The 26,968-nt window shown below is 41.5% G+C and overlaps 1 protein-coding gene across 10 annotated transcripts in view; it reads right to left on the minus strand.

Annotated features, from left to right (window-relative positions):
- Window positions 1-26,968, minus strand: part of Zir (dedicator of cytokinesis) — a 661,124-nt gene that overhangs the window by 149,595 nt on the left and 484,561 nt on the right. For all 10 annotated transcript variants that reach the window (XR_012967574.1, XR_012967573.1, XR_012967577.1 and 7 more), the window contains 3 exons: window positions 20,544-20,696; window positions 7,728-7,886; window positions 7,078-7,183 (listed from right to left, as the gene is read on the minus strand). Coding sequence is in view for 2 of the 10 variants with exons in the window: in XM_076207846.1 (XP_076063961.1) it covers window positions 7,078-7,183; window positions 7,728-7,886; window positions 20,544-20,696 (418 nt within the window). In the remaining 8 variants the exon portion in view is untranslated. The remainder of the gene's footprint in view (window positions 1-7,077; window positions 7,184-7,727; window positions 7,887-20,543; window positions 20,697-26,968) is intronic.

The following is a 26,968-nucleotide window of genomic DNA, read 5'->3' on the forward strand; positions in this document are numbered from 1 at the left end:
TAAATACATACATACACATACATATATACATACACATATATATATACATATATACATACATATATACATATATACATATATATATACATATACATACACACATATATATATATATATATATATATATATATATATATAACATATACACATATATATATTATATATATATATATATATATATATACATATATATCATACATATATACACACATATATATATATATATATATAATATATATACATATATAATATATATATATATATATATATATATATATATACATACATACATATACCAAGGCTTTTTCCCCCTTCCAAGGGAGGTAGCCAAAAAGGGAAAGGCATAAAAACACTCCCACCCATTTCATCCCTAAATACACTCCACACCCCTCCCACCCTTCCTCTCATCTGAGCACCTCCTGGATGACGGGTCATCCCTGCACCCTGCCCACCGCCCTGGGTCAGAAGCAGTGTCGCAAGACACAGTACATCCACAGCGAGGCCGCTTCATTTAATCGGCGACCCCCCCTCTCCGTCCCCCTTTGCATATAAGGTGGATGGATGGGGTGAAGGGGGCTTTGGGGAAGAGGGGAATGTCTGTTGAGGAAGGAAGGGAGAGGACGGAAGACAGAGGTGAGTGGAGAATGGTTGTATATGGATGATGTTGTGACTGCATGAGGAGGAATGGGCGGGGAAGTGGGGGGTGGGGTAGTATGTGTGAGTAAATTTTGACGCAGCCCGAAGGGATTTCTCCCCGTCCTCGCCTTATATGATATAAATACCGAGGTAAAACTGCGTTATAGACAAATGTGATCGGGCATGCGCGTTATACGTCGGTGCGCGCTATCTGTGTACTGAGATAACGAAGTGCATGGGTGCGCATTATAACCCGATGCGCATTTTAAGCCGGAAAATACGGTAAGTACACATGGGAGAGGGTGGTGGATGGAAGGGTGGTAGATAGGGCTTTAACAGACTACATAGTGGTAACCAGGAGAAGAGTAAGAAGAATTTTGGATGTACATGTTTTAAGGGGAGAGACTGGGGGAATATCAGATAATTTTTTGTGGAAGGTACGTTGAGAGTGGAGAGTAGATGGAAAAAGAGGAAAAGGATAGAAGGTAGGAAGATGCTCAGAGTAAACTGTTTAAATGAGAAAGAAATGGCATACAAGCTCAGAGAGGGGAGGAATGAAGGATAGAGTAGAACTAGGAGTGGAGGAGGAATGGGAGATGGTTCAAGGTGTGCAAAGTTGGTGTGTGGAATAAGGATAGGAGGAAATAGAAGGAAGGGTAGTGAGTGGTGGGATGATGAAGCAAAGAAGGTTGTAGAAGAGAAGATGTAAGCATTCACACATTGGTTACAATATAGGATGAGAGAATCATATGAGAGGTACAAAAAATGAGAAGTAAAGCATAAGAAAAAGGGGGTAAAGAGGAGAGCAGATGTGAAATGGGGTGTGAGCATGACAGAAATTTTGAAAGTAATAATAAGATGTTTTGGAAGGAACTTAAAGAGATTAAGAGGAGGTGAATCAAGTAGAGAAGAGAAAGTAAAAGGTCCAGATAGAGAGATGGTAATGGATGAGAAGGCAGTAAGAGGAAGATGTGCAGAGTATTTTAAGGAATTGCTAAATGTGAAGGAGGATGGGGAGGGAAAGGTAGTTGCAGAGGGAAATACTAAGAAAATGACAGTGATGAGGAAAATGGAGGAGAAATAAGAAAAGATGAGGTGAAAGCAGTTATTAAAATGATAAGAGCAGTTAAGGAATCTGGGTTGGATGGGTGTCATGTAGAGTGTCTAAAAAGGGAGGTACTGTGATGGTGGACTGGCTTGTGAGGTTGTATAATGTTTGTCTAAAAAAGTGCTGGAGGACTGGAGTGCCTGTATAGTTCCACTTTACAAAAGAAAAGGGGACAAGTGTGAGTGTAGTAGTTTCAGAGGGATCAGTTTGTTGAGTGTAGTTGGGAAGGCTTATGGGAGGGTCTCGATTGAGAGGATTAGGAGGGGAACAGAGAGTAATTGGTGAGGAGCAGTGTGAATTTAGGACAGGTTGTGGTTGTGTGGATTAGATTTTTGTGGTAAGGCAGGTATGTGAGAAAACTTTAGGAAAAAGTAAGGATGTTTTTTGGGCCTTTATGGATTTGGAAAAGGCTTATGACAGGGTAGACAGGAAGGCACTGTGGAAGGTATTGCAGATATATGAGATAGGAGGAAAGCTGTTCTGAGCAGTCAAGAGTTTTTACGAGAATAGTAGAGCATGTGTTAATTAGAAATGGAGCGAGTGGTTTGAAGTAAAGGTGGGACTTCGCCAGGGATGTGTTATATCGCCTTGGTTGTTCAATCCATACATGGATGGGGTGATGAGAGACGTAAAAGCAAAGGAGATTGGTTAGAGAAAATGGAGAAAAATGGGAGATGAGCCAGCTGTTGTTTGCTGATGACACTGTGCTTGTAGCAGAATCAGAGGAGGGATTAAGGAAGTTGGTGACAGAGTTTGGAAAGGTGTGCAAAAGAAAAGAAGGAAGTTGAAGATAAATGTGGGTAAAAGTAAGGTGATGAGATGTACAAGGGAAGACCATGGCAGGAAATTGGAATTGAGTATTAAGGGAGAGAGACTGGAGGAAGTGGATGGCTTTAAATACTTGGGTGCAAATGTGGCAGGAAAGGGAGTAGAGGTGGAGGTAGAATGTAGATTGAGAGAAGCAAGTAAATGCCTTGGGGGATTAAAATGTGTAATGAGAAATAGATATTTGGGAATGGAGGTAGAATGTAGATTGAGAGAAGCAAGAAAATGCCTTGGGGGATTAAAATGTGTAATGAGAATTAGATATTTGGGAATGGATGCTAAGAGGAGATTGTATGAAGGTGTGATTGTGCTGATAGCACTATATAGGTCTATGGGGCATAAACATGGAACATAAGAGAGGAAGAGAGGAGTTTGAATGTGTTTGAGATGAAATGCCTGAGAAGTATAGTAGGGGTTACTAGGTTGGATAGAGTGAGAAACAAGGAGGTGAGGAGGAGAGTGGGGGTGGAAAGGGAGTTGGGAGATAGGGTTGATGAAAGAGTATTGGGATGGTTTGGACACATGGAAAGAATGAGTGAAGAAAGATTAGTAAAAGAGGTGTGGAAAGCAGGGGTGGAAGGAGTGAACATGAGGGGGTGACCATGAATGAGATGGATGGATGGGGTAAAAGGGGCATTGGGAAAGAGGGGGATGTCTGTTGAGGAAGGAAGAAGACAGAAGATTGGGGTGAGTGGAGAATGGTTGTGTATGGATGAGGTTGTGATGTATGGAAGGGAGTAGGTGGGGGATGGGGGGGTGAGTATGTGTGAATGATATTTTGATGCAGGGTGAAGGGATTTCTCCCCATTTTCTCTTTTTCTGCATGAGGGGATGGAGAGGATGTGTCACCAATTAAATGAAGTGGCCTTGCTGTGGATGTGCTGTGTCTTGCTACATTGCTTCTGACCTGGGGCAGTGGGTGAGATGCAGGGATGAGCCGTCATCCAGGAGGAGTCAAAATAAGAGGGAGGGAGGTGGGTGAATGGGAGTGGAGTATGTGGGGATGAAATGGGTGGGAGGGGATTTTATGCCTTTGTTTTTATAGTTACCTCCCTTGTAAGGGGGAAAAAGCCTTTGGTATATGTATATATGTATGCATCCACTTATAGATGCCTATTTCTCGTGACACTTATTAACTCCCCAAGACATTTACTTGCTTCTCTCAATCTACAATTTACCTCCACCCCACTCCTTCATTTTCTGCCACATGCAACCCCAAACACTATCCATTTCTCTCTCTTAAGGGGGTACGCGACACCTGGGGGGGGGGTGAATTTGGTCAAGATATGGCATTTTTCAAAACTGTGTTCAAAATGTTCGTATACCACTTAGAAATAAATCCCGACAAATAATTTTCCAGCCGCGCGCAATTTAAAGGTCCTGGGTGAGGTTTAAAGGGACAGATTTAAAGGCGCAACCCACACTAGAGGAAGGCGTGCCACTTAGGACCTTCAGGCGCAGCGAATAACGTTGAAATTTGATTTAATTTACACTCGCCCAGTGTATCAACGGCCAATACGATTGTGGAGGGGAAGGGAGGAAGGTGGAGGGAGAATATTTCGCCAACTTTGTGCGAAACTAAGCGTTAGTTCCCGGCTAGCTCTGAAAAGGGAAGTACGCATGTCTCATGAGCTCTCATTGTAATCTATTACTTTAGCTAGTACATATTACTCTTTAGTACAGTCATCATGGGTAGCAAAAAGAACAAAAGAACATCACAATGACAAAAAACAGCAGTTAAAGATGGCAAGCAGTCAAAGACGACTAAAGATCTCACCACCTCTCACTCCACCACCGCCCTCACCTGCACCTCTGTGACGGTGACAGAGGTAAAGGACAACATTAGACTAATCAATTCAAAGAGGAAGATTAAATCCAAAGAAGAAAGCAAGAGGAAAAAGATCAAGGCTATACAGGAAGAAGAAAGAAGAAGGGACATCATATGATGCTGGAGGGGGTGCCCTACCAACATAGATTGGCGAGGGGAATCTGATGAGGAAAGAGAAGGCGCCCACTACTGGAAAATAAACCTCTTTCCAATGATTTAGATACCCTGAAGACCCCCAGCAGAGAGGTTTCATATGAAGAAACCGCCAAGGGTGCAAAAAAGCAAATTATATGATGTTGTTGTCTGTGCGTCGTCACTACTGTGACATACTTATACTTTAGTTTTTCAGTATTTAAAGTACTTATAATTCAAATATGTTGATAATTTTTACTGTACTTATTATATAATAAGAATTAAGCCATGAAAAAATCAGTCAAATTGGTGAAACTATAAGCAAGTTCCAGATATATTCATATTTCAAGTTGCCATATCTCCGTTCGATATTTTTCTACATTTTTTTAATCATAAAAAATCTAATATACATCAGATTTAGATGAAACTTACAGGGAATATTACTTTTAGTAACTGCTAGGGCTGATCGTTCGAATATTTTGAATAGGATGAAAGAGTTCGGAGTAATAATGGAAACGAGCAAAAAAATTGTATTTTTCACGATTTTTGCCAGACATTAAAATTGAAATGCCTGTATGCAAAAGTATAAAGGAAATTGTTCAATTACTCAATGACCGGCCCTAGGTGTGCCTATTGACTAATCATAGCCAAAATATAAAACAAATTGGTCCACGTATTATGGTGCTGTGCACTTTTAAATGTTGCTACTGGTATACGTACATGTGTACATACATCATTCTGCTTCACCTAAAATGTAGGCAATATGGATACCTATTTACCTGAGAAGTTTCAGCTCTTTACTCTAAATATTTTAGAAAATGACCTCCAGGTGTCGCATACCCCCTTAAGACTTACTTCTAGTTCACTGCCATCCTCTCCCCTTGTACCTCATTACCTTACTTTTACCTACATTTACCTTCAACTTTCTCCTATTGCATATCTTCCCAAATTCCATCATTAACTTCCTTAATCCCCCTTCTGTCCATGCCACAAGCAGAGTGTCATCCATTAGTCACACTGATAAAACCAAGATTGGAGTATTCTGTGACACTATGGACACCCCGCACAAAAAAGAATATAAATAAATTAGAAAAAATCCAAAGAGCAATGACAATGATGGCAGCAACACTTTCAAAATTGACATGCAAACAAAGATTGTCTAAATTAGAACTACCAACCCTGGAACAAAGAAGAGAAAGAGGAGATCTACTGGCCAATTACAGAAATATGGAAGTCCTTGGAGATCTACTGGCCATTTACAGAACTATGGAAGTCCATGACAGAGAAGATTTATTAAAGTGGGATAAAAGAAAACAGGAAAAGAAACTCAAAAAGGATATTTATAAAAGAGATCTGGAAAAAAAAAAAAAAAAAAAAAAAATCCCACACAGAATGGTGGATATCTGGAACAAATTGGATGAAACAATAGTATGTGCACCATACAAGAATTTAAGAACAAACTATATGTTGAAAGATACAAAGATGGATCACTACGAGCATAGCTCCCTTCCTGTATAATACAACTAGAAAGAACAACTGGCTTACCTCACACTTTTCTCCATTTTCTTTAACCATCTCCAGTCCCCTGTCCATTACCCTCACATTTACTGACAACACCATCCCATGTACAAATTGAACAGCCATTGAGACATTACACATCCCTGATGCAGCACCACCTTTACCTCAAACCACTTGTGAGGGTAGTGGGCAGGGAACTGGAGATTGTTAAAGAAAATGGAGAAAAATGGGAAGTGAGCCAGTGAAAAAGATTAACAAAAGAGGTGTGGAGGGCAGACTTGGATGGATTGAACTTTAGGGGATGACCAAAGATGAGATGGATAGATAGGGGTGAAAGGGCTGTTGAGCAAGAGGGGAATGTCTGTTGAGCAGATGGGAGAGAGGGGTGAGTGGAGAATGGCTGTATATAGATGATACTTTGATGCAAGGATGGAAGGGGGAGGGGGATAGGGGGAGAGTAGGGAGTGGCTGTGTGTAAATGATATTTTGACACAGTCCAAAGAGATTTCTCTCTGTCTTCTCTATTTTCTGCATGTGGGGACTAAAAAGGGGGATCACTGATTAAGTGAAGTGGCCTTGTTGTGGATGTACTATGTCTTTCTGCATTGTTCCTGATGCAGAGCAGTGGCTGGAATAGAGGAGCTAAGATGAGGAGGAAAAGGTGGTGGATGGGAGAGGAATGGGTGGGAGTGGTTATGTGCCTTTTAACTTGGCTACTTCCCTTAAATAGGGGAAAAAGCCCTTTGTATATATAAATAGACATGTCTAAAAGATTTAAAGAAATACAGTTTTCCATTTAGATGCATATTTGGAATAGCTTAGGTCATAGAGCCCAATTTCAACCAATACATATATTCAAATCTTATGATAATTGAAAATCAAGGATATTGATAAAATTGGAACTGTGTATGAATTTGAAGCTAGGTATGATAAATTGGAGAGTAGGAGACATGACCCGACAAATGTTGCTCCTTTCCTGTATACTACAATTAAGTAAATACACGAGTATACATTAATCGTACTAACTTACCAATTCTATACATAAGATCCAATAACATCTCTGGATCCTCTTGATATTCCTTCATTTTCACTGTGTCTGATAAGATCATGTGAAGGTTGAAAACAAGATCTCGAACCTATAATAAAAGAAATAGTGTATAAATATATTTTTACTTTTCAAAATCAACAGAACATAGTACATATATGCAAGGCCTCCACCTGCAGATAAATTAATAAAATATATGAGCAATCTTAGTTTCTCTAGATCTTCCTCCTATACATGGATATACTAGTTCCTCCATTTTGTGGAGAAAAACATATTTATTGGGTGTATATTGTTAAAATACAATTAGATATGATTGTATGTACATTTGAAACAATGAGAACAGGTCTTGCAATACAAAAAGAGCAAAAATTCCTCCTGTGCATATACAAGCCACTTTTGACATTTCTGAAACATTCAGTGTAATATATATAAGGTAAAAATACAATTGGATACCATTGTATATAAGAATCATTGAGAACTTGGCTTGTAATACAAATCAACCAGCATTTCTATAAAAGGCTCTTCCAGTGTGATGTCATTCACACCTACATATTGCAAGTGAAATAAATATATGGAGCTGAACATAGACAAGTGAGCATGATTCTTGAGAGATGACTGAATAATTTATCATTTACCTGCTCAGGGAAGGAGGTTTCCTGGAGATCCCCATCTTTCTCAGCATAGGTAAGGATGGTCTTCAAGGATCTCCGTAAATATTCTTCATTAAATGTGTGAGAAGTGCCAACAAGAGAACTGAGAGACATAGTCACTTGCATTTTGACCCTGGCAAAGTTCTGCAATTACAATATTTATGTAAATTATGAAAATTATGATAATGAAGCCAATAAAGCCACAATAATGATATTCTATCTGTAAAACAAGGCCTTCTTCCCCCTAATAAGGAAGGTAGCCAGTCAAGGCAAGCAGCCACTCACACCCTTTCCACCACCCATTAATTCCCTAACATCTTAACTCTTTGTGGATGAAGGGTTATCCCGGTCTCCTGCCCACTGCCTGGGTCTGATGCAATGCAGCCAAACACAATACATCCACAGCAGGGATGCTTTACTTACACGGCAACTCTCCCTTCAGGATAGGTCAAAATATTTATACACAACAATTCTCCACTCACCTTTGCTTTCCACTCTTTTTGCTAGTCTTTCTTCACTCATTCTTTCCATGTATTGAAACCATCCCAATCTTTCATCAGCCCTATCTGCCAACTCTTTTTTCACTCTCACTTTCCTCCCACACCTTCTCATTTCTCAGTTTCTCATTCTATCCAATCTTGCAACCCCAACTAAATTTCTCAAGACACACGCGAACCACCAAGCAGTCAACAGCGTCAACTTGATCTCCGTAGGCTACTGAATAAGAAGTAAATTCTCAATAGTGCAAGGAGAGCAGGAGGCCTGGTTTGTATTGAGTGGGTGGGGGAGCACTTGTGGTTGCCCAAAATAATCTCAAACAGTGCTACTAGTACTGTCTATCAAGAAGGATCAACTGAAAATGGTGACGATTTTGAATCAAATGTTGACACAAATGCAGAGCCCTCTGCAGGCGCTTTACTAAGGCTAAGTACTAATGACCTTTTTCTGGATTTGGTAAATAAGAAAGAAGAAATTTGAGTTGAATCATAGAAACTCATAGGAGAGGGCATTCCTATACCGTATTTTTCGGACCATAAGGCGCAGGCAAAATCCTTAAAATCGGCCAAAATCGGGTGGTGCGCCTTATCGTGAGGTGCACTTTATGTGTGGCTTCAGTGCAAAAAAATGCCTCGGACAGTGATGTACTATTTTGACACGTTTCGTAGCTAGCCTACCGACGGCGACAGTGCATAGGCCTAGTAAAAGTTACAACCAAGTTATAACCAAGATGCATGTATCTTGACAAGAAAATTGCGAAAACTTCGACAATTTTCGAGTCCATGCCACTGCATTCATTCACGCTATCATGGCTATGACATGATAGCGTCCACAACACAGACAGCCATTTTGCATTGGTCTAGTCTCGCTCCACTCCGACTGTAGTCATTTGGGTATTTTTTTAGTTTCGACCATGGGCGCAATATAGCAATAGAAAATTAATTATCAATTTTGTAAATTAAAATGTATCAACGTAATATGCAATTTTGTGGGCGGAAATGAAAATAAAAAATACCTTGCTACAAGCAAATATGCTAATGAATGAAGTCGGTAGCATAGGATCGGGATGCCATCTTGTCATCTGTCAATGGGACCTTTCGCAGTCAGGCTCGTAGATTCCTATTAGCGCTGGAATTTTCAATTGTCTCGGATTTCACGAGGCAAAGGGGTGACTTAGCTAATTTGGAAAGCGATATTTAAAAAAAGATACGCCATAAATTGCTGCATAAATGTATTTAGAATTAAAAACATGACTCTTAATGTTATAATTTTTACTTACTGGTGTGTGGTAAGGCTTTGTTAATTTATTATAAGGTAAAACTATAAATAGGTAATTATTTTTACTGAAATAACTATGAGCAGTAAAAATAAGAGGATGTTGATTTCGGTTTGTGTATTTTATCTGAGAGTGTTGAAAAATAATGGATATCACTGTCACGTCCTGTATATGAAGATAATCAGTGAGATAAAAAATAACAACAGTGGTGGCGGATGTATGAAGTTAACAACATTTTTGTAAAAAATAGCCTCTTAGATCTGCTGGGAGCTATTTTCAAACAAATATGACTAATTTTACGTGTGCCGTGGCAAACTGCACGTCAGATTCAAGAAAAAATAAGAGAAAGACAAAGTGTATTGTACTGAAAAAATTAAGTCTTCGATGCAAAATTATATTTTCGATACATTACATGGATTTGCCTATTGCTTGGTGCATTCAAATGAAAGTATATATCAGTATACGTCCATTGAAGTCGGTAGAAAATGACAAATTGCTTGGCTTGATACAATTATAGGCTGTTTTACGAATATCATCTGTAATTATAGAGGCTCAAACAATGCTATATGCCGTTTGCAATCATGAAATTAATTGACTTAAATTTCAGACACAATAATGTACAATGATGCACCTCTGTAAGCTTATAAAACTTGCCCAAAAAAGTATTTATTTTCTGGCAAGAATTACATAATCTGGCGGTGTCTGGTATCAAATTGCTCACTGCGAAAGGTCCCATTGACAGCCTCGGTAGTTCTGACAGTACCTTGCCAGTTACATTTTCTTGAAGGAATGTTATGGAGCGGAGATACATGCATTCCTTCAAGCTGCAAGAACTTTGTATACCCCACAAGCTGAGAGAGTGGTTGAAAAGCCCGCCAACGTCTCTCATGACGACGACAACGAGGACGAGCCGGATGACATTTAATTTGAGGCCAGCTCACCTCCCACTTTTCTCTATTTTCTTTAATCATCTCCAACCCCTGACCCACTACCCTTGCATTCACCTCTTGCACCACACCATCCATGTAAAGATTCAACAGCCAGGGTGACATAACACATCCCTGACGAAGTCCCACCTTTACCTAAAATCATTCACTCTCTCCATTTCTAATCCTAACACAAGCTCTACTACTCTCGTAAAAACTTTTGACTGCTCTTAACAGCTTTCCTTATATCCCATATATCTGAAGTACCTCCCACAGTGCCTTCCTGTCTACCCTGTCGTAAGCCTTTTCCAGATCCATAAAAGCCCAAAAAACATCCTTACCTTTTCCTATAGCTTTCTCACATACCTGTCTCGCCACAAAAATCTGATCTACACAACCCCTACCTGACCTAAACCCACACTGTTCCTCTCCAATTACTCCCTCTGTTCCTCTCCTAATCCTCTCAGTCAAGACCCTCCCATAAACCTTCCCAACTACACTCAACAAGCTGATCCCTCTGGAACTACTACACTCACACTTGTCCCCCTTTCCCTTGTAAAGCGGAACTATACAGGCACTCCTCCAGTCCTCCAGCACTCCACCCTCTCTTAAACAAACATTAAATAAACTCACCAGCCAGTCCACCATAACTGTACCTCCTTTCTTCAGATATTCTGCATGGCATCCATCCAACCCAGGTGCCTTACCTGCTCTCATCATCTTAACAGCTGCTTTCACTTCATCCTTCCCTATTTCTCCTTCATTTTCCTCACTCATCACTCTCATTTTCTTAGCGCTGCAAGTACCTTTCCCTCCCTATCCTCCTTCACATTTAGCAACTCTCTAAAATACTCTGTCCACCTTCCTCTCACTGCCTTCTCTTCCATTATCATCGCTCCATCTGCACCTTTTACCTTTTCTTCTCTACTTGATTCACCTCCTCTTCCTCTCTTAATTTCCTTCCAAAACATCTTTTTATTACTTTCAAAATTTTCTGTCATACTCTTACCCCATTTCACATCTGCTCTCCTCTTTGCTTCCTTTATCTTATGCTTAACTTCCCTTCTCTTTAATTTGTACCTCTCATACAATTCCCTCGTCCTAATTTGTAGCCTATCTATGAATGAATGCTTCTTCTCTTCTACACCCTTCTTTGCTTCCTCATCCCATCACTCACTACCCTTCCTTCTATTTCTTCCTGCCCTCCTTGTTTCACACACCATCTTTGCACACCTTATGACTCTCTCCTTGAACCATCCCCATTCCTCCTCCACTTCTAGTTCTACTCTATCCTTTACTCCCTCCCACTCCTCTTTCAGCTTCTTATACTCATTCTCTTTTTTTTTTCTCATTTAAGCAGTTTACTCTAAGTACCTCCCTACCTTCTGCCCTTTTCCTCTTTCTCCACCTATTCTCCTCTCTCAATTTACCTTCCACCAGAAAATGATCTGATATTCCACCAATCTCTCCCCTTAGGACATGTACATCCTTAACTCTTCCTACCATACTCCTGGTCACCACTATATAGTCCATTAATACTCTATCTGCCACCCTTCCATCCACCACCCTCTCCCATGTGTATTTATGCTTGACTTTCTTCCTAAACACTATATTTGCTATCATCAACTCTCTTTCAAGACACATCTCCACCATCATTTTTCCACTATGATTTTTACCTGGAACTCCATACTTCCCAACCACTCTGTCTATTGGTTCATTTCCTACCCTAGCATTAAGGTCTCCCAATACAACTACATTGACATTTCTTCCTAATCCCTCTATGCACTCATTTATATCTACCAAAAAAGCCTCCCTTTCCTCTATGCTCTCCTCACTACCAAGCCCATATGCACTTACCAAAACCCACATCTCCCTTCCCAGCTTCACCTTCATCTACATCAACCATGATGAAACCTCCTTCTGCTCCACTACCCGCTTACTTATCTCTCCACTTACTAGTATAGCCACCCCTTCTCTCCCTCGTCCACTCTTCACTCCTGAGTACCTCCCAGCTACACTCATAAACTCACAGTTGCCCTTTCCTTTCATTTTAGTTTCACTCAAAGCCAGCACATCCATCTTTCTTCTCACAAACATACTGCCTATCTCTTCCCTTTTACTCTCACCTGTACCACATCCATGCACATTAACCACTTCACTACGGGACTTAAATCTCGCGGGCTGCAGCCAATGCCAGCCGTACGACGTGTTGTAATAATACTCGCATCATAAAATATAGTCACCGCTTATATCGATCGTTCTCTCTTTCACCCGTGAATTTTGAAAACCACAGAGAATGGGATTAAGAGCAGATTAGAGAGAATGTAAAAATACAGGGGCGACTACAATAAATATAATCAAGACGCCGATATGGCAGCATCGCGAATCCACTTGCTCCTCATGACGCCTACATGTGCGGCACCGTATGGAAGGGGTTAAAAGACCCAAACCTTAGGGTGCTCTTTGGAAAACTCCCAGACCCTCTTATGCCTTTACCTTTTTTAGGAATGTCCCCTTTTGGAGCTACAGGTAGCAAGACTCCTATTCCCATCCCTTGTCCCGTTTTTTGTTGCCTTTTACGACTCAAGTGGAAAGACTTGGTGGTAGCATTCTCTTCCCCCACCACAGGGTAGGCGAAAAAAGGAAATGAATATTCCTATGCACCGATTTTATATTGTCTTGATATTTTTTTTTTTATTACTTTTCCAAATTGCATCATACTACACTTCTCATTGTTGAAGTCCACTTCCCACTTCTGACTCCATTCACAACCTTTTTCCGTACTTACTTTCTTTAGTAATTTTGTGTTATCTGCAAAGAAGTTCATGTAACATTCTATACCTTCATCAATGTCATTTACATATATAGCAAACATTATTGGTGCCAATACTGAACCCTGTGGGATTCCACTTATCATTTCTTCCAATGTAGAATATCTCTGAGCACCACTCTCATTTTTCTTCCATGCATGAAATCTTCCATCCATTTCAATAGTTTTCCTTGTATACCTTGCGTTGTTTTGAGCTTTCTTAATAATTTTTTGTGTGGAACTTTATCTAGTTGTATTTTACCTAGTTGTATTTTTTGGGACTAGAGTTGTGCTCATTTTGACCCATTTTTGTATCTCTCCACATCCAGTTTGCATTTGAATTCGTGTATAGTTCTGGCATTAACTGTTTCACTGCTCAATTTGTTCCAGATGTCAATCACTCTGTGTGGGAAACTGTTTTTTTTTCAGATCTCTTCTGTAGCTTTCTTTCTTTAGTTTCTTTGCGTGTCCTCTTGTTTCTCTTTGGTCCCATTATAATAGATCATCTCTATCAAGAACTTCCATTCCATTCATAATTCTGAAAATGGTCAACAAATTGCCTCTCTCCCTTCTCTGCTCTAACGTTGTCAGTTGTGATTTCTCCAATCTTTGTTCATATGTCATATTTGATAGTGTAGGTGCCATCTTAGTCGCTGCTCTTTGGATTCTTTCTAATTTCGTTGTGTTTTTCTTTGTGCTAGGTGACCACATTGATATAGCATATTCTAGTTTCGGTCTTATCAATGTAATAATTAATTTCTTAACCATCTATTCATCCATGTAGTTGAATGCCACCTTCACTGATCTTAACAAACTGTCTCTCCAAATATCTTGTTTACATGTTTGTCAGGTGTCAAGTCGCTTGAGATGATTATTCCTAGGTCCCTCTCTCAGTTAACTTTCTTTACTTCTTTGTCTCCAAACATATATTTTCCAGAAACTCTATTTTTGCTTTTTCTGAACTCCATTATGCTACATTTCTTGATGTTGAAATTCATTTCATATTTCTGACTCCATTACCATATTTTATGTAGGTCATCTTGTAACGATCTGCAATCTTCTTCTGTTTTCACTCTCTTGAGCAATTTAGCATCATCAGCAAAGAAATTCATGTAACAATTGATGCCTTTGTCCATATCATTTATGTATACGGCAAACATTAACCCCTTCCATACGGTGCCGCACACGTAGGCGTCATGGACTTAGATCTCGGTGGCAGCAGCCAATGCCAGCCGTACGACGTGTCGTAATAATACTCGCATCATAAAATATAGTCACCGCTTATATCGATCGTTCTCTCTTCACCCGTGAATTTTGATAACCATAGAAAATGAGATTACAAAAGAATTAGAAAGAATGTCATTATGGAGGAGCGACTACAATAAATATAATCAAGACGCCGATATGGCAGCCTCGCGAATACACTCGCTCCCCATGACGCCTACGTGTGCGGCACCGTATGGAAGGGGTTAAGGGAGCCAAAACAAGAGCCCTAAGGGATGCCACTTTTTACTTCTTCCCATTTTGAGTTATTATCTCTAAGTATCACTCTCATCTTTCTTCCATTTAGAAAGTCCTTCATCCATTCCAACAGCCTGCCTTGAATTCCTATTTTTTCAATTTTGTTTATTAGTTTTTTATGTGGTACCTTGTCAAAAGCCTTTTACAGATCCAGGAAGGCGCAGTCCACGCAACCATCTCTTTCTTGTATTATTTCAATCAGTCTCGAGTAAAAGCATATTAGGTTTGTGGTGCACGATCTTCCACTTCTAAAACCAAATTGTTTGGGGTTTATTATATTGTTTTCTTCCAAATGTTTGATCCATCTGCTTCTGATGAACTTTTTGCATATTTTAGCTATTGTACTAGTGAGGGACACCAGTCTAAAATTTGTAGGATCTTCTCTGTTTCCTCCTTTATGTATTGGCACTATGTTTGCATCTTTCCAATCTTGTGGTACCTTTCCATCTTTTAATGAGAAGTCAATTATCTTATGTATTTAATCTGTCAGTTTGTCTATGCACATACATTACATATACCAAGGCTCTTTCCCCCTTACAAGGGAGGTAGACAAAAAGAAAAAGGCATAAAATCATTCCCACCCATTCCATCCCTAAATACACTCCACACCCCTCCACCCTCCCTCTTCCCTCTTATCTTAGCACCTCCTGGATGATGGGTCATCCCTGCACCTTGTCCACTGCCCTGGGTCAGAAGCAGTGTCGCAAGACACAGCACATCCACAGCAAGGCCACTTCATTAAATCGGCGACCCCCTTCTCCGTCCCCCCCATGCATAAAAGGAGAAGACGGGGAGAAATCCCTTTGGGCTGCGTCAAATTTTGCTCACACATACTACCTCACCCTCCATCCCCCCACCCATTCCACCTCATGCATCACAACATCATCCATATACAACCATTCTCCATTCACCCCTGTCTTCTGTCCTCTCCCATCCTTCCTCAACAGACATTCCCCTCTTCCCCAAAGCCCCCTTCACCCCATCCATCCACCTCATCCTAGGACGTCCCCTCATGTTCACTCCCTCCACATCTGCCTTCCATACCTCTTTTACTAGTCTTTCTTCACTCATTCTTTCCATGTGTCCAAACCATCCTAATACTCTTTCATCAACCCTATCTCCCAACTCCCTTTCCACTCCTGTTCTCCTCCTCACCTCCTCATTTCTCACTCTATCCAGCCTAGTAACCCCCATCATACTTCTCAGACACCTCATCTCAAACACATTCAAACTCCTTCTCTCTTCCTCTCTTATGTTCCATGTTTCTGCCCCATACAGTGCTGTTGGCACAATCACTCATTCATACAGTCTCCTCTTAGCATCCATTCCCGAATGTCTATTCCTCATTACACTCTTTAACCACTTCACTCCGGGACTTAAATCTCGCGGGCAACAGCCAATGACAGCCCTACGACACGTCGTAATAATACTCGCATCATAAAATATAGTCACCGCTTATATCGATTGTTCTCTCTTTCACCCGTGGATTTTGAAAACCATAGGGAATGGGATTCAGTGCATATTAGGGAGAATGTAAAAAAGCAGGGGTGACTACAATAAATATAATCAAGACGCCGATATGGCAGCGTCGCGAATCCACTTGCTCCTCATGACGCCTACGTGTGCGGCACCGTATGGTAGGGGTTAATCCACCAAGGCATTTACTCCCTTCTCTCAATCTACATTCTACCTCCACCTTCACTCCACCTTTTCCTGCCACATTTGCACCCAAGTATCTAAAACTATCCACTTCCTCCAGTCGCTCTCCCTTAATGCTCACTTCCAGTCTACTGCCACTTTCACCCCTTGTACATCTCATCACCTTACTTTTACCCACATTTATCTTTAGCTTTCTTCTATCACATACTCTCCCAAACTCTGTCACCAACTTCCTCAATCCCTCCTCCGATCCTGCCACAAGCACAGTGTCGTCAGCAAACAACAGCTGGCTCACCTCCCACTTTTCTCCATTTTCTTTAACCATCTCCAATCCCTGACCCACTACCCTTGCATTTACCTCTCGCACTACCCCATCCATGTATAAGTTGAACAGCCAGGGCGACATAACGCATCCTTGACGAAGTCCCACCTTTACCTCAAACCACTCACTCTCTCCATTTCTAATCCTGACACAAGCTCTACTACTCTCATAAAAACTCTTGACAGCTCCTAGAGGCTTTCCTCCTATCCCGTATATCTGCATAACCTCCCATAGTGCCTTTCTGTCTACCCTATCGTAAGCCTTTTCCAGATCCATAAAAGCCCAAAAAACATCCTTCCCCTTTCCTATAGCTTTCTCACATATCTGTCTTACCACAAAGATCTGATCTACACAACCTCTACCCGTCCTAAATCCACACTGTTCCTCACCAATTACTCCCTCTGTTCCTCTCCTAATCCTCTCAATCAAGATCCTCCCATAAGCCTTCCCAACTACACTTAACAAGTTAATTCTTCTGAAACTACTACATTCACACTTGTCCCCTTTTCCCGTGTAAAGAACTATACAGGCACTCCTCCAGTCCTCCGGCACTCTACCCTCTCTCCAACAAACATTAAATAACCTCACCAGCCAGTCCACCATCACTGTACCTCCTTTTTTTAAACATTCTGCATGGCATCCATCCAGACCAGGTGCCTTACCTGCTTTCATCATCTTAACAACTGCCTTCACTTCATCCTTCCTTATTTTTCCTCCATTTTCCTCACTCATCATGGTCATTTTCTTAGCATTTCCCACTGCAACTATCTTTCCCTCTCTATCCTCCTTCACATTTAGCAACTCCCTAAAATATTCTGCCCATCTTCCCCTTACTGCCTTCTCTTCCATTATCATCTCTCCATCTGCACCTTTTACCTTTTCTTCTCTACTTGATTCGCCTCCTTTTCCTCTCTTAATTTCTTTCCAAAACATCTTTTTATTACTTTCAAAATTTTCTGTCATACTCTTACCCCACTTCACATCTGCTCTCCTCTTTGCTTCCTTTACCTTTTGTTTTACTTCTCTTTTCTTTTCTTTGTACCTCTCATATGACTCCCTCGTCCTATTTTGTAACCAATCTGTGAAAGCTCGCTTCTTCTCTTCTTCAACCTTCTTTGTTTCCTCATCCCACCATTCACTACCCTTCCTTCTATTTCCTCCTGTCCTTCTTGTTCCATACACCATCCTTGCACACTTTATGACTCTCTCCTTGAACCATCCCCATTCCTCCTCCACACCTAGCTCTACTCTATCCTTCACTCCCTCCCACTCCTCCTTCAGCTTCTTTTTGTACTCCTTCTCCTTTTCCTTTTCATTCAAAGAGTTCACTTTAAGAACCTCCCTACCTTTTTTACCTTTCCTCTTTCTCCATCTATCCTCCACTCTCAACTTACCTTCCACCAAAAAATGATCTGATATTCCCCCACCCTCTCCCCTTAGCACATGTACATCCTTAACTCTTTCTATCATAATCCTATTTACCACTACATAATCCATTAATGCTCTATCTACCACCCTTCCATCCACAACCCTCTCCCATGTGTACTTATGCTTGACTTTCTTCCAAAACACTGTATTTGGTACCATCAACTCTCTTTCTAGACACATTTCCACCATCAACTCTCCACTACGATTCTTTCCTGGAACTCCACATTTCCCAACCATTCCATCAATTGGACCATTTCCTACCCTAGCATTAAGGTCTCCCAGTAATAGTACACTGACATTTCTCCCTAAATCCTCTATGCACTCATTTAAATCTATCCAAAAGGCCTCCCTTTCTTCTACACTCTTCTCAATGCCAGGCCCATATGCACTTACAAAGACCCACATCTCCTTTTCCAGTTTCACCTTTATCCACATTATCCTTGAGGAAACCTCCTTCCACTCCACTACACAGTTACCTATCTCTTCACTTACTAGAATAGCCACCCCTTCTCTCCCTCGCCCTCTCTTCACTCCTGATAACCTCCCACTTACACTCCCAAACTTACACTCACCCTTCCCTTTCAACTTAGTTTCACTCAAAGCCAACACATCCATCTTTCTTCTCACAAACATACTACCTATCTCTTCCCTTTTACTCTCATCTGTACCACATCCATGCACATTAAAAGACCCAAACCTTAGGGTGCTGGTTGGTAGACTCCCAGACCCTCTTATGCCTTTACTTTTTCGTTTAGGAATGTCCCCTGTGGGGCTACAAGGAGAAGGATGCCTAGTCCCAATCCCCGTCCCTTTCTTCTCGCCTCTTATGATCCAAGTGGAAATACTTGGTGGCAGTATTCTTTTCCCCCATCACAGGGAATATATGCACTCTTTTAATATCCAATTTGCGATTTCGACCGGTCCGTGCGATTTTCTGACATCCAGGCTTTTTATTTGATCTCTTATTTCCTTCTGAGTTATTGTTATTTCCTTCATCATGGGTGAACTTTCTAACCGGTCATACTCCCAGGGTTGAGAGTTCTCAATTGTAAAAACAGACTTGAAATGTCTGATCATAACATCTGCCATATATGTATTTGATTGGCTCTATGTTCAAAAGGGGTTAAGTGCCAAAAATAGAATTTCACAGGAAAAGTGTTCAAAGTTCAACGAAGTGCAAGCAACTGTGTTATTAGTTGAGCTATGGCACTCATTTTGGTGTCATTTAAAAGCTTAAGACATGGAAAATAAGATTATGGCAACAGATAATTTTTCTTTTCTTTTTTTAACTATTTGATTATAATTAATTATGAAATTGTTATACAGTTTTCACTTTTATTGAACTTTAACCCTCTGTTACATTTTGTCATTCAACTTTTCATTCTTTAATCCGTTTGTTTGGCTGCGTGTCATACTCTGTAAACTGTAGACACAACTGTCTGTCTACATCATCACAGTCTGTTTGGGACTGGTCTGAGTAACAGTAATTACTCTCTATCTAATTCCTTTCCCCTACTTATTCAATCATTGTATGGGTATCATATACTATGTCTTATATATTATGTCTACTCATATGATAAGTTCTGTATGTTCAGTAAATGTGCAAGAAATATTGTATAAACTGTGACATTTTCTGACTTCACATATATTACGTAAGATATATTCTGTAACGTATTTTCAGGTCTATTGGTATTTCAGTTGATTAAAGCTTGGGAGAAGCAGCCAAGTCTCTTATTGCTTGTAGATGTCTAACTGTAGTGATTTTGGTGTATCCTGTTATTACTCTCAATGTTTTGGTCTGTACTATTTGTAAATTGTTTTTGTTCCTGATTGTAGGGAACCATGCTGTTGAAACACTGTTGAGGGTGGTTCTTATGAATTGCTTGAAGATATTTATTAAAGTTTGTTTCTTGTTGATTTGCACTACCAGATCCTTGACAAGTGGGCTGAGGATCATAAGTATCAAATGTGAGGCCTAGAATATTAGGGTCCTTCTCCAAAAGAAGGGCTTGCCCCCCCCCCCCCTAATTCTTATATCTGTCTGCCTTAATTATCTTCTTGGATAGTATATATCTAGAGACTTTGTCAAATGCCTTAAGTCAATAGCAGATTTCTACTCAGTGAAACTTGAGGCAACAATCATTATTACCTGTCATGATATTGTCCCTACGAATAAGAATGATGGTAATTGCTAACAATTATTGTACTGGAAATACTCAGCACTTCTGGAATGAAGGGTTGTCTCTGTCCTCTGTCACATTTCTTGGGTCATAAGTTATGCAGCAAGGCACAGCTTGAACACAATAACATGAGTTCCATGACAAAAAAAACAAAAAACAAAAACAGAATATATTAAACTTACATTTCCAATCTCGAAATTGTGTCGCATGAGCAAATACAGTGATGCAGCTGCATGGGAACGGATGGTACAGATGCATGATGAGCAGTGCTTCAGCAGTTGCAGACAAAGATCAGCACACTGTTCAGTCTCTTCATCAAACAACAGGTTTGGAAACTAGAAGGAAAAATGCATAATCAAACATTTTACATAGGTAAATTAACAAATAAATACATACATACATACATGCATATACCAAGGCTTTTTCCCCCTTACAAGGGAGGTAGCCAAAAAGGAAAAGGCATAAAATCATTCCCACCCATTCCATCCCTGAATACACTCCACACCCCTCCACCCTCCCTTCCATCTTAGCACCTCCTGGATGATGGGTCATCCCTGCACCTTGTCCACTGCGCTGGGTCAGAAGCAGTGTCGCAAGACACAGCACATCCACAGCAAGGCCGCTTCATTAAATCGGTGACCCCCCCTCTCCATCCCCCCATGCATAAAAGGAGAAGACAGGGAGAAATCCCTTCGGGCTACGTCAAGTTTTGCTCACACATACTACCTCATCCCCCCGCCCATTCCACCTCATGCAATCACAACATCATCCATATACTGTGCAACCATTCTCCATTCACCCGTCTTCTGTCCTCTCCCGTCCTTCCTCAACAGACATTCCCCTCTTCTCCAAAGCCCCCTTCACCCCATCCATCCACCTCATCCTAGGACGTCCCCTCATGTTCACTCCCTCCACATCTGACTTCCATAAATAACAAATAAATACATATACATATATTTATCTATATACCAAAAGACTGTGTCCCCCTTACAAGGGAGGTAATCAACCAATGTATGCATCTGCATAGAGCTGATGGCCAGGGGTGGTTGCTGCTGCTGCTGGTGGAAGACTGCATTATACACAATCATGCACGCAAACAACACAACATACACTCTATAAAGGATTTGTGGGAAAACCCAGTTTCGTCTGTGGCCTTCCTTGGGGAGACGGGACTGCTCGGACAGACAGTCTAGGGAATGACAACAACAACAACCAATGTATGCACCCATCCCCACTCATCAATCATTCCCCTTTTATCTCAGCTCCTTGTGGATGATGGCTCACCCCTGTCCTCTGCCCACTGCCAGGGTCAGAAACAATGCAGCAAGACACAGCACATCCACACCAGGGGAACTCTCCTATCTTGTTTCCTCATGTGGAAATAGAGAAGATGGATAGAGATCCCTTCGGGCCATGTCAATTAATTTTTCATTCACATGTATCTCTTACTTCCCCCTTCCTTGTTAAACAGAGGTTCCCTTTTTCCTCAAGCCCTTTTCACCTCATTCTTGGTCTAGTCTTCAGGTTCACTCTATCCACCTCTACTTCCACAATATTTCTGCTAGTCTTTCTTCATTCATTCTTTCCATGTGCCCAAACCATTCCTTCTACAACTTTCTTTGCTTCATCATCCCACCACTCACTACCTTCCTTCTATTTCCTCCTGTCCTCCCTGTTCCACACACCATCTTTGCACACCTTGTGACTCCCTCCTTATCCCCATTCCTCCTCCACTCCTAGTTCTACTCTATCCTTCACTCCCTCCCTCTCCTCTCTCAGCTTCTTGTATTCCTTCTCCTTTTCTTTCTTAATTAAGCAGTTTAATTTAATCACCTCCCTACCTTCTGTCTTTTTCCTCTTCCTCCATCTATCCTCCACTCTCAACTTACCTTCCATCAAAAAATTATCTGATATTTGCCCACTCTCTTCCATAAGAACCTGTACATCCAAAACATCTCCTACTCTTCTCCTGGTTAATACTATATAATCCATTAAAGCCCTATCTACCACCCTTCCATCCACCACCCTCTCCCATCTGTACTTATGCTTGACTTTCTTCCTAAACACTGTGTTTATTATCATCAACTCTCTAGACTAATCTCCAGTCAACTCTCCACTATGATTTTTTCCTGGAACTCCACACTTCCCAACTACTCCATCTATTCATTTGTTTCCTACACCTAGCATTGAGATCTCCCAATACCACTACACTGACATTTCTCCCTAAACCCTCTATGCATTCATTTAAATATATCCAAAAAGCCTCCTTTTCCTCTACATTCTTCTCACTGCCAGGCCCATATGCACTTACAAAAACCCACATCTCCCTTCCCAGTTTCACCTTCCACTCCACCACACACTTACCTATCTCTTCCCTTACTAGTATAGCCACCCCTTCTCTCTGTCCTCTCCTCACTCCTGATACCCTCCCAACCACTCCCAAACTCAAACTCATCCCTCTCTTTTAACTTAGTTTCACTCAATGCCAACACATCTATTTTTCTTCTTACAAACATGCCATTTCTTTCCATTTACTCTCATCTGTACCACATCCATACACATTAAAAGACCAACCCTTTGGGTTCTGTTTGGAAAACTCCTCCCAGACTCTCTTATGCCTTGGCTTTTCTAAGGAATGTACACTTTGGGGCTACAGAGAGTAGGATTCTTAGCCCTATCCCTGTCCCATTTTTGTCGTCTTTTACAACTCAAAGTTAGGTACAGGGATAGCCATGTATGGGCCAATAGATCTGTTGCTGTTTGTTTGTTCATGAACTTCATGCACAATTCTAACACAGGCTCAACTACTCTCACACTATGTAAAAATAACACTACAAAAGTACATACATACATATACCAAAGGCTTTTTCCCCCTACACGGGGGGTAGCCAAAAAGAAATGCATAGAAACCACTCCCACCCATTCCATTTCCTATATATTCCACTCCCCTCCACCCTCCCTCTTATCTTCGCACCTCCTGGATGATGGGTCATCCCTGCATCCTGTCCACTGCCCTGGGTCAGAAGCAGTGTTGCAAAACACAGCACATCCACAGCATGGCCGCTTCATACATTTGGCAACCCCCCCTCTCCGTCCCCTCATGCAGAAAAGGAGAAGACGGGGAAAAATCCCTTCAGGCTGCGACAAATTTTTTCTCATACATACTTCCTCATCCCCCATCCCCCACCCACTCCCCCTCATGCATCACAGCATCACCTATATACAACCCCTCTCCATTCACCCCTATCTTCTGTCCTCTCCCATCCTTCCTCCACGGACATTCCTCTCTTTTGCAATGACCCTTTCACCTCATCCATCCATCTCATCCTAGGACAACCCCTCATATTCACTCCTTCCACCTCTGCCTTCCACACTTCTTTTACTATTCTTTCTTCACTCATTCTTTCCATGAGTCCAAACCATCCTAATACTCTTTCATGAACCCTATCTCCCAACTCCCTTTCCACCCCTGTTCTCCTCACCTCATTTCTCACTCTATCCAGCCTAGTAACCCTTATCATACTTCTCAGACATTTCATCTCAAACACATTCAAACTCCTTTTCTCTTCCTCTCTCATGTTCCATGTTTCTGCCATGTACAATGCTGTTGGCACAATCACTCCTTCATATAACCTCCTCTTAGCATCCATTCCCAAATGTCTATTTCTCATTACACTTTTCAATCCACCAAGGCATTTACACGCTTCTCTCAATCTACATTCTACCTCCACCCCCACTCCTCCCTTTCCTGCCACATTCACACCCAAGTATCTAAAACTATCCACTTACTCAGTCTTTCACCCTTAATGCTCACTTCCAGCATACATACATATACCATGGCTTTTTCCCCCTTACAAGGGAGGTAGCCAAAAAGGAAAAGGCATAAAATCATTCCCACCCATTCCATCCCTGAAAACACTCCACACCCCTCCACCCTCCCTCTTATCTTAGCACCTCCTGGATGACGGGTCATCCCTGCACCTTGTCCACTGCCCTGGGTCAGAAGCAGTGTTGCAAGACACAGCACATCCACAGCAAGGCCGCTTCATTAAATCGGCGAACCCCCCTCTCCGTCCCCCCCATGCATAAAAGGAGAAGACAGGGAGAAATCCCTTCGGGCTGCATCAAATTTTGCTCACACATACTACCTCATCCTCCATCCCCCCGCCCATTCCACCTCATGCATCACAACATCATCCATATACAACCATTCTCCATTCACCACTGTCTTCTGTCCTCTCCCGTCCTTCCTCAACAGACATTCCCCTCTTCCCCAAAGCCCCCTTCACCCCATCCATCCACCTCATCCTAGGATGTCCCTTCATGTTCACTCCCTCCACATCTGCCTTCCACACCTCTTTTACTAGTCTTTCTTCACTCATTCTTTCCATGTGTCCAGACCATCCTAATACTTTTTCATCAACCCTATCTCCCAGCTCCCTTTCCACCCCTGTTCTCCTCCTCACCTCCTCATTCCTCACTCTATCTAGCCTAGTAACCCCCATCATACTTCTCAGACATCTCATCTCAAACACATTCAAACTCCTTCTCTCTTATGTTCCATGTTTCTGCCCCATACAGTGCTGTTGGCACAATCACTCCTTCATAAAGGTCTCCTCTTAGCATCCATTCCCAAATGTCTATTTCTCATTACACTCTTTAATCCACCAAGGGATTTACTCACTTCTCTCAATCTACATTCTACCTCCACCTTCACTCCACCTTTTCCTGCCACATTTATCTTCAGCTTCCTTCTTTCACACACCTTCTCAAACTCTGTCACTGACTTCTGCAATCCCTCCTCTGATCCTGCTACAAGCACAGTGTCGTCAGCAAACAACAACTGGCTCACCTCCCAATTTTCTCCATTTTCTTTAATCATCTCCAAACTCTGACCCACTACCCTTGCATTCACCTCTTGCACCACCCCATCCATGTAAAGATTCAACAGCCAGGGCGACATAACACATTCCTGAAGAAGTCCCACCTTTACCTCAAACCATTCACTCTCTCCATTTCTAATACTAACACAAGCTGTACTACATCTCGTAAAAACTCACGACTGCTCTTAACAGCTTTCCTCCTATCCCATATATCTGTAGTACCTCCCACAGTGCCTTCCTGTCTACCCTGTTGTAAGCCTATTCCATATCCATAAAAGCACAAAAATCATCTTTACCTTTTCCTATAGCTTTCTCACATATCTGTCTTACCACAAAAACCTGATCTACACAACCCCTACCTGTCCTAAACCCACACTGTTCCTTACCAATTACTCCCTGTTCCTCTCCTAATCCTCTCAATCAAGACCCTCCCATAAGCCTTCCCAACTACAATCAACAAGCTGATCCCTCTGAAACTACTACACTCACACTTGTCCCCTTTTCCCTTGTAAAGAGGAACTATACAGGCACTACAATCAACAAGCTGATCCCTCTGAAACTACTACACTCACACTTGTCCCCTTTTCCCTTGTAAAGAGGAACTATACAGGCACTCCTCCAGTCCTCCGGCACTCTACCCTCTCTTAAACAAACATTAAATAACCTCACCAGCCAGTCCACCATAACTGTACCTCCTTTCTTCAGACATTCTGCATGGCATCCATCCAGACCAGGTGCCTTACCTGCTCTCATCATCTTGACAACTGCCTTAACTTCATCCTTCCCTATTTCTCCTCCATTTTCCTCACTCATCACTCTCATTTTCTTAGAGCTTCCCACTGCAACTACCTTTCCCTCCCTATCCTCCTTCACATTTAGCAACTCCCTAAAATACTCTGCCCACCTTCCTCTCACTGCCTTCACTTCCATTATCATCTCTCCAGCTACACCTTTTACCTTTTCTTCTCTACTTGATTCGCCATTTCACATATGCTCTCCTCTTTGCTTCCTTTATGTTATGCTTAACTTCCCTTCTCTTTACTTTCTACCTCTCATACAATTCCCTTGTCCTAATTTGCAGCCTATCTATGAATGCCTGCTTCTTCTCTTCTACAAATTTCTTTGCTTCCTCATCCCACCACTCACTACCCATCCTTCTATTTCCTCCCGCCCTCCTTGTTCCACACACCATCTTTGCACACCTTATGACTCCCTCCTTGAACCATCCCCATTCCTCCTCCACTCCTAGTTCTACTCTATCCTTTACTCCCTCCCACTCCTCTTTCAGCTTCTTATACTCTCCTTTTTTTCCTCATTTAAGCAGTTCACTCTAAGTACTTCCCTACCTTCTGCCCTTTTCCTCTTTCTCCACTCTCATTTTACCTTCCACCAGAAAATTATCTGATATTCCCCAACTCTCTCCCCTTAGAACATGTACATCCTTAACTCTTCCTACCATACTCCTGGTCACCACTATATAGTCCATTAATGCTCTATCTACCACCCTTCCATCCACCACCCTCTCCCATGTGTATTTATGCTTGACTTTCTTCCTAAACACTGTATTTGCTATCATCAACTCTCTTTCAAGACACATCTCCACCATCAATTCTCCACTACAATTTTTACCTGGAACTCCATACTTCCCAATCACTCCATCTATTGGTTCATTTCCTACCCTAGCATTAAGGTCTCCCAATACAACTACATTGACATTTCTCCCT

The sequence above is a fragment of the Oratosquilla oratoria genome, chromosome 24 (assembly GCF_046742065.1).
Source record: "Oratosquilla oratoria isolate Oo_2021 chromosome 24, ASM4674206v1, whole genome shotgun sequence".
NCBI classification, from domain to species: Eukaryota; Metazoa; Arthropoda; class Malacostraca; order Stomatopoda; family Squillidae; genus Oratosquilla; species Oratosquilla oratoria.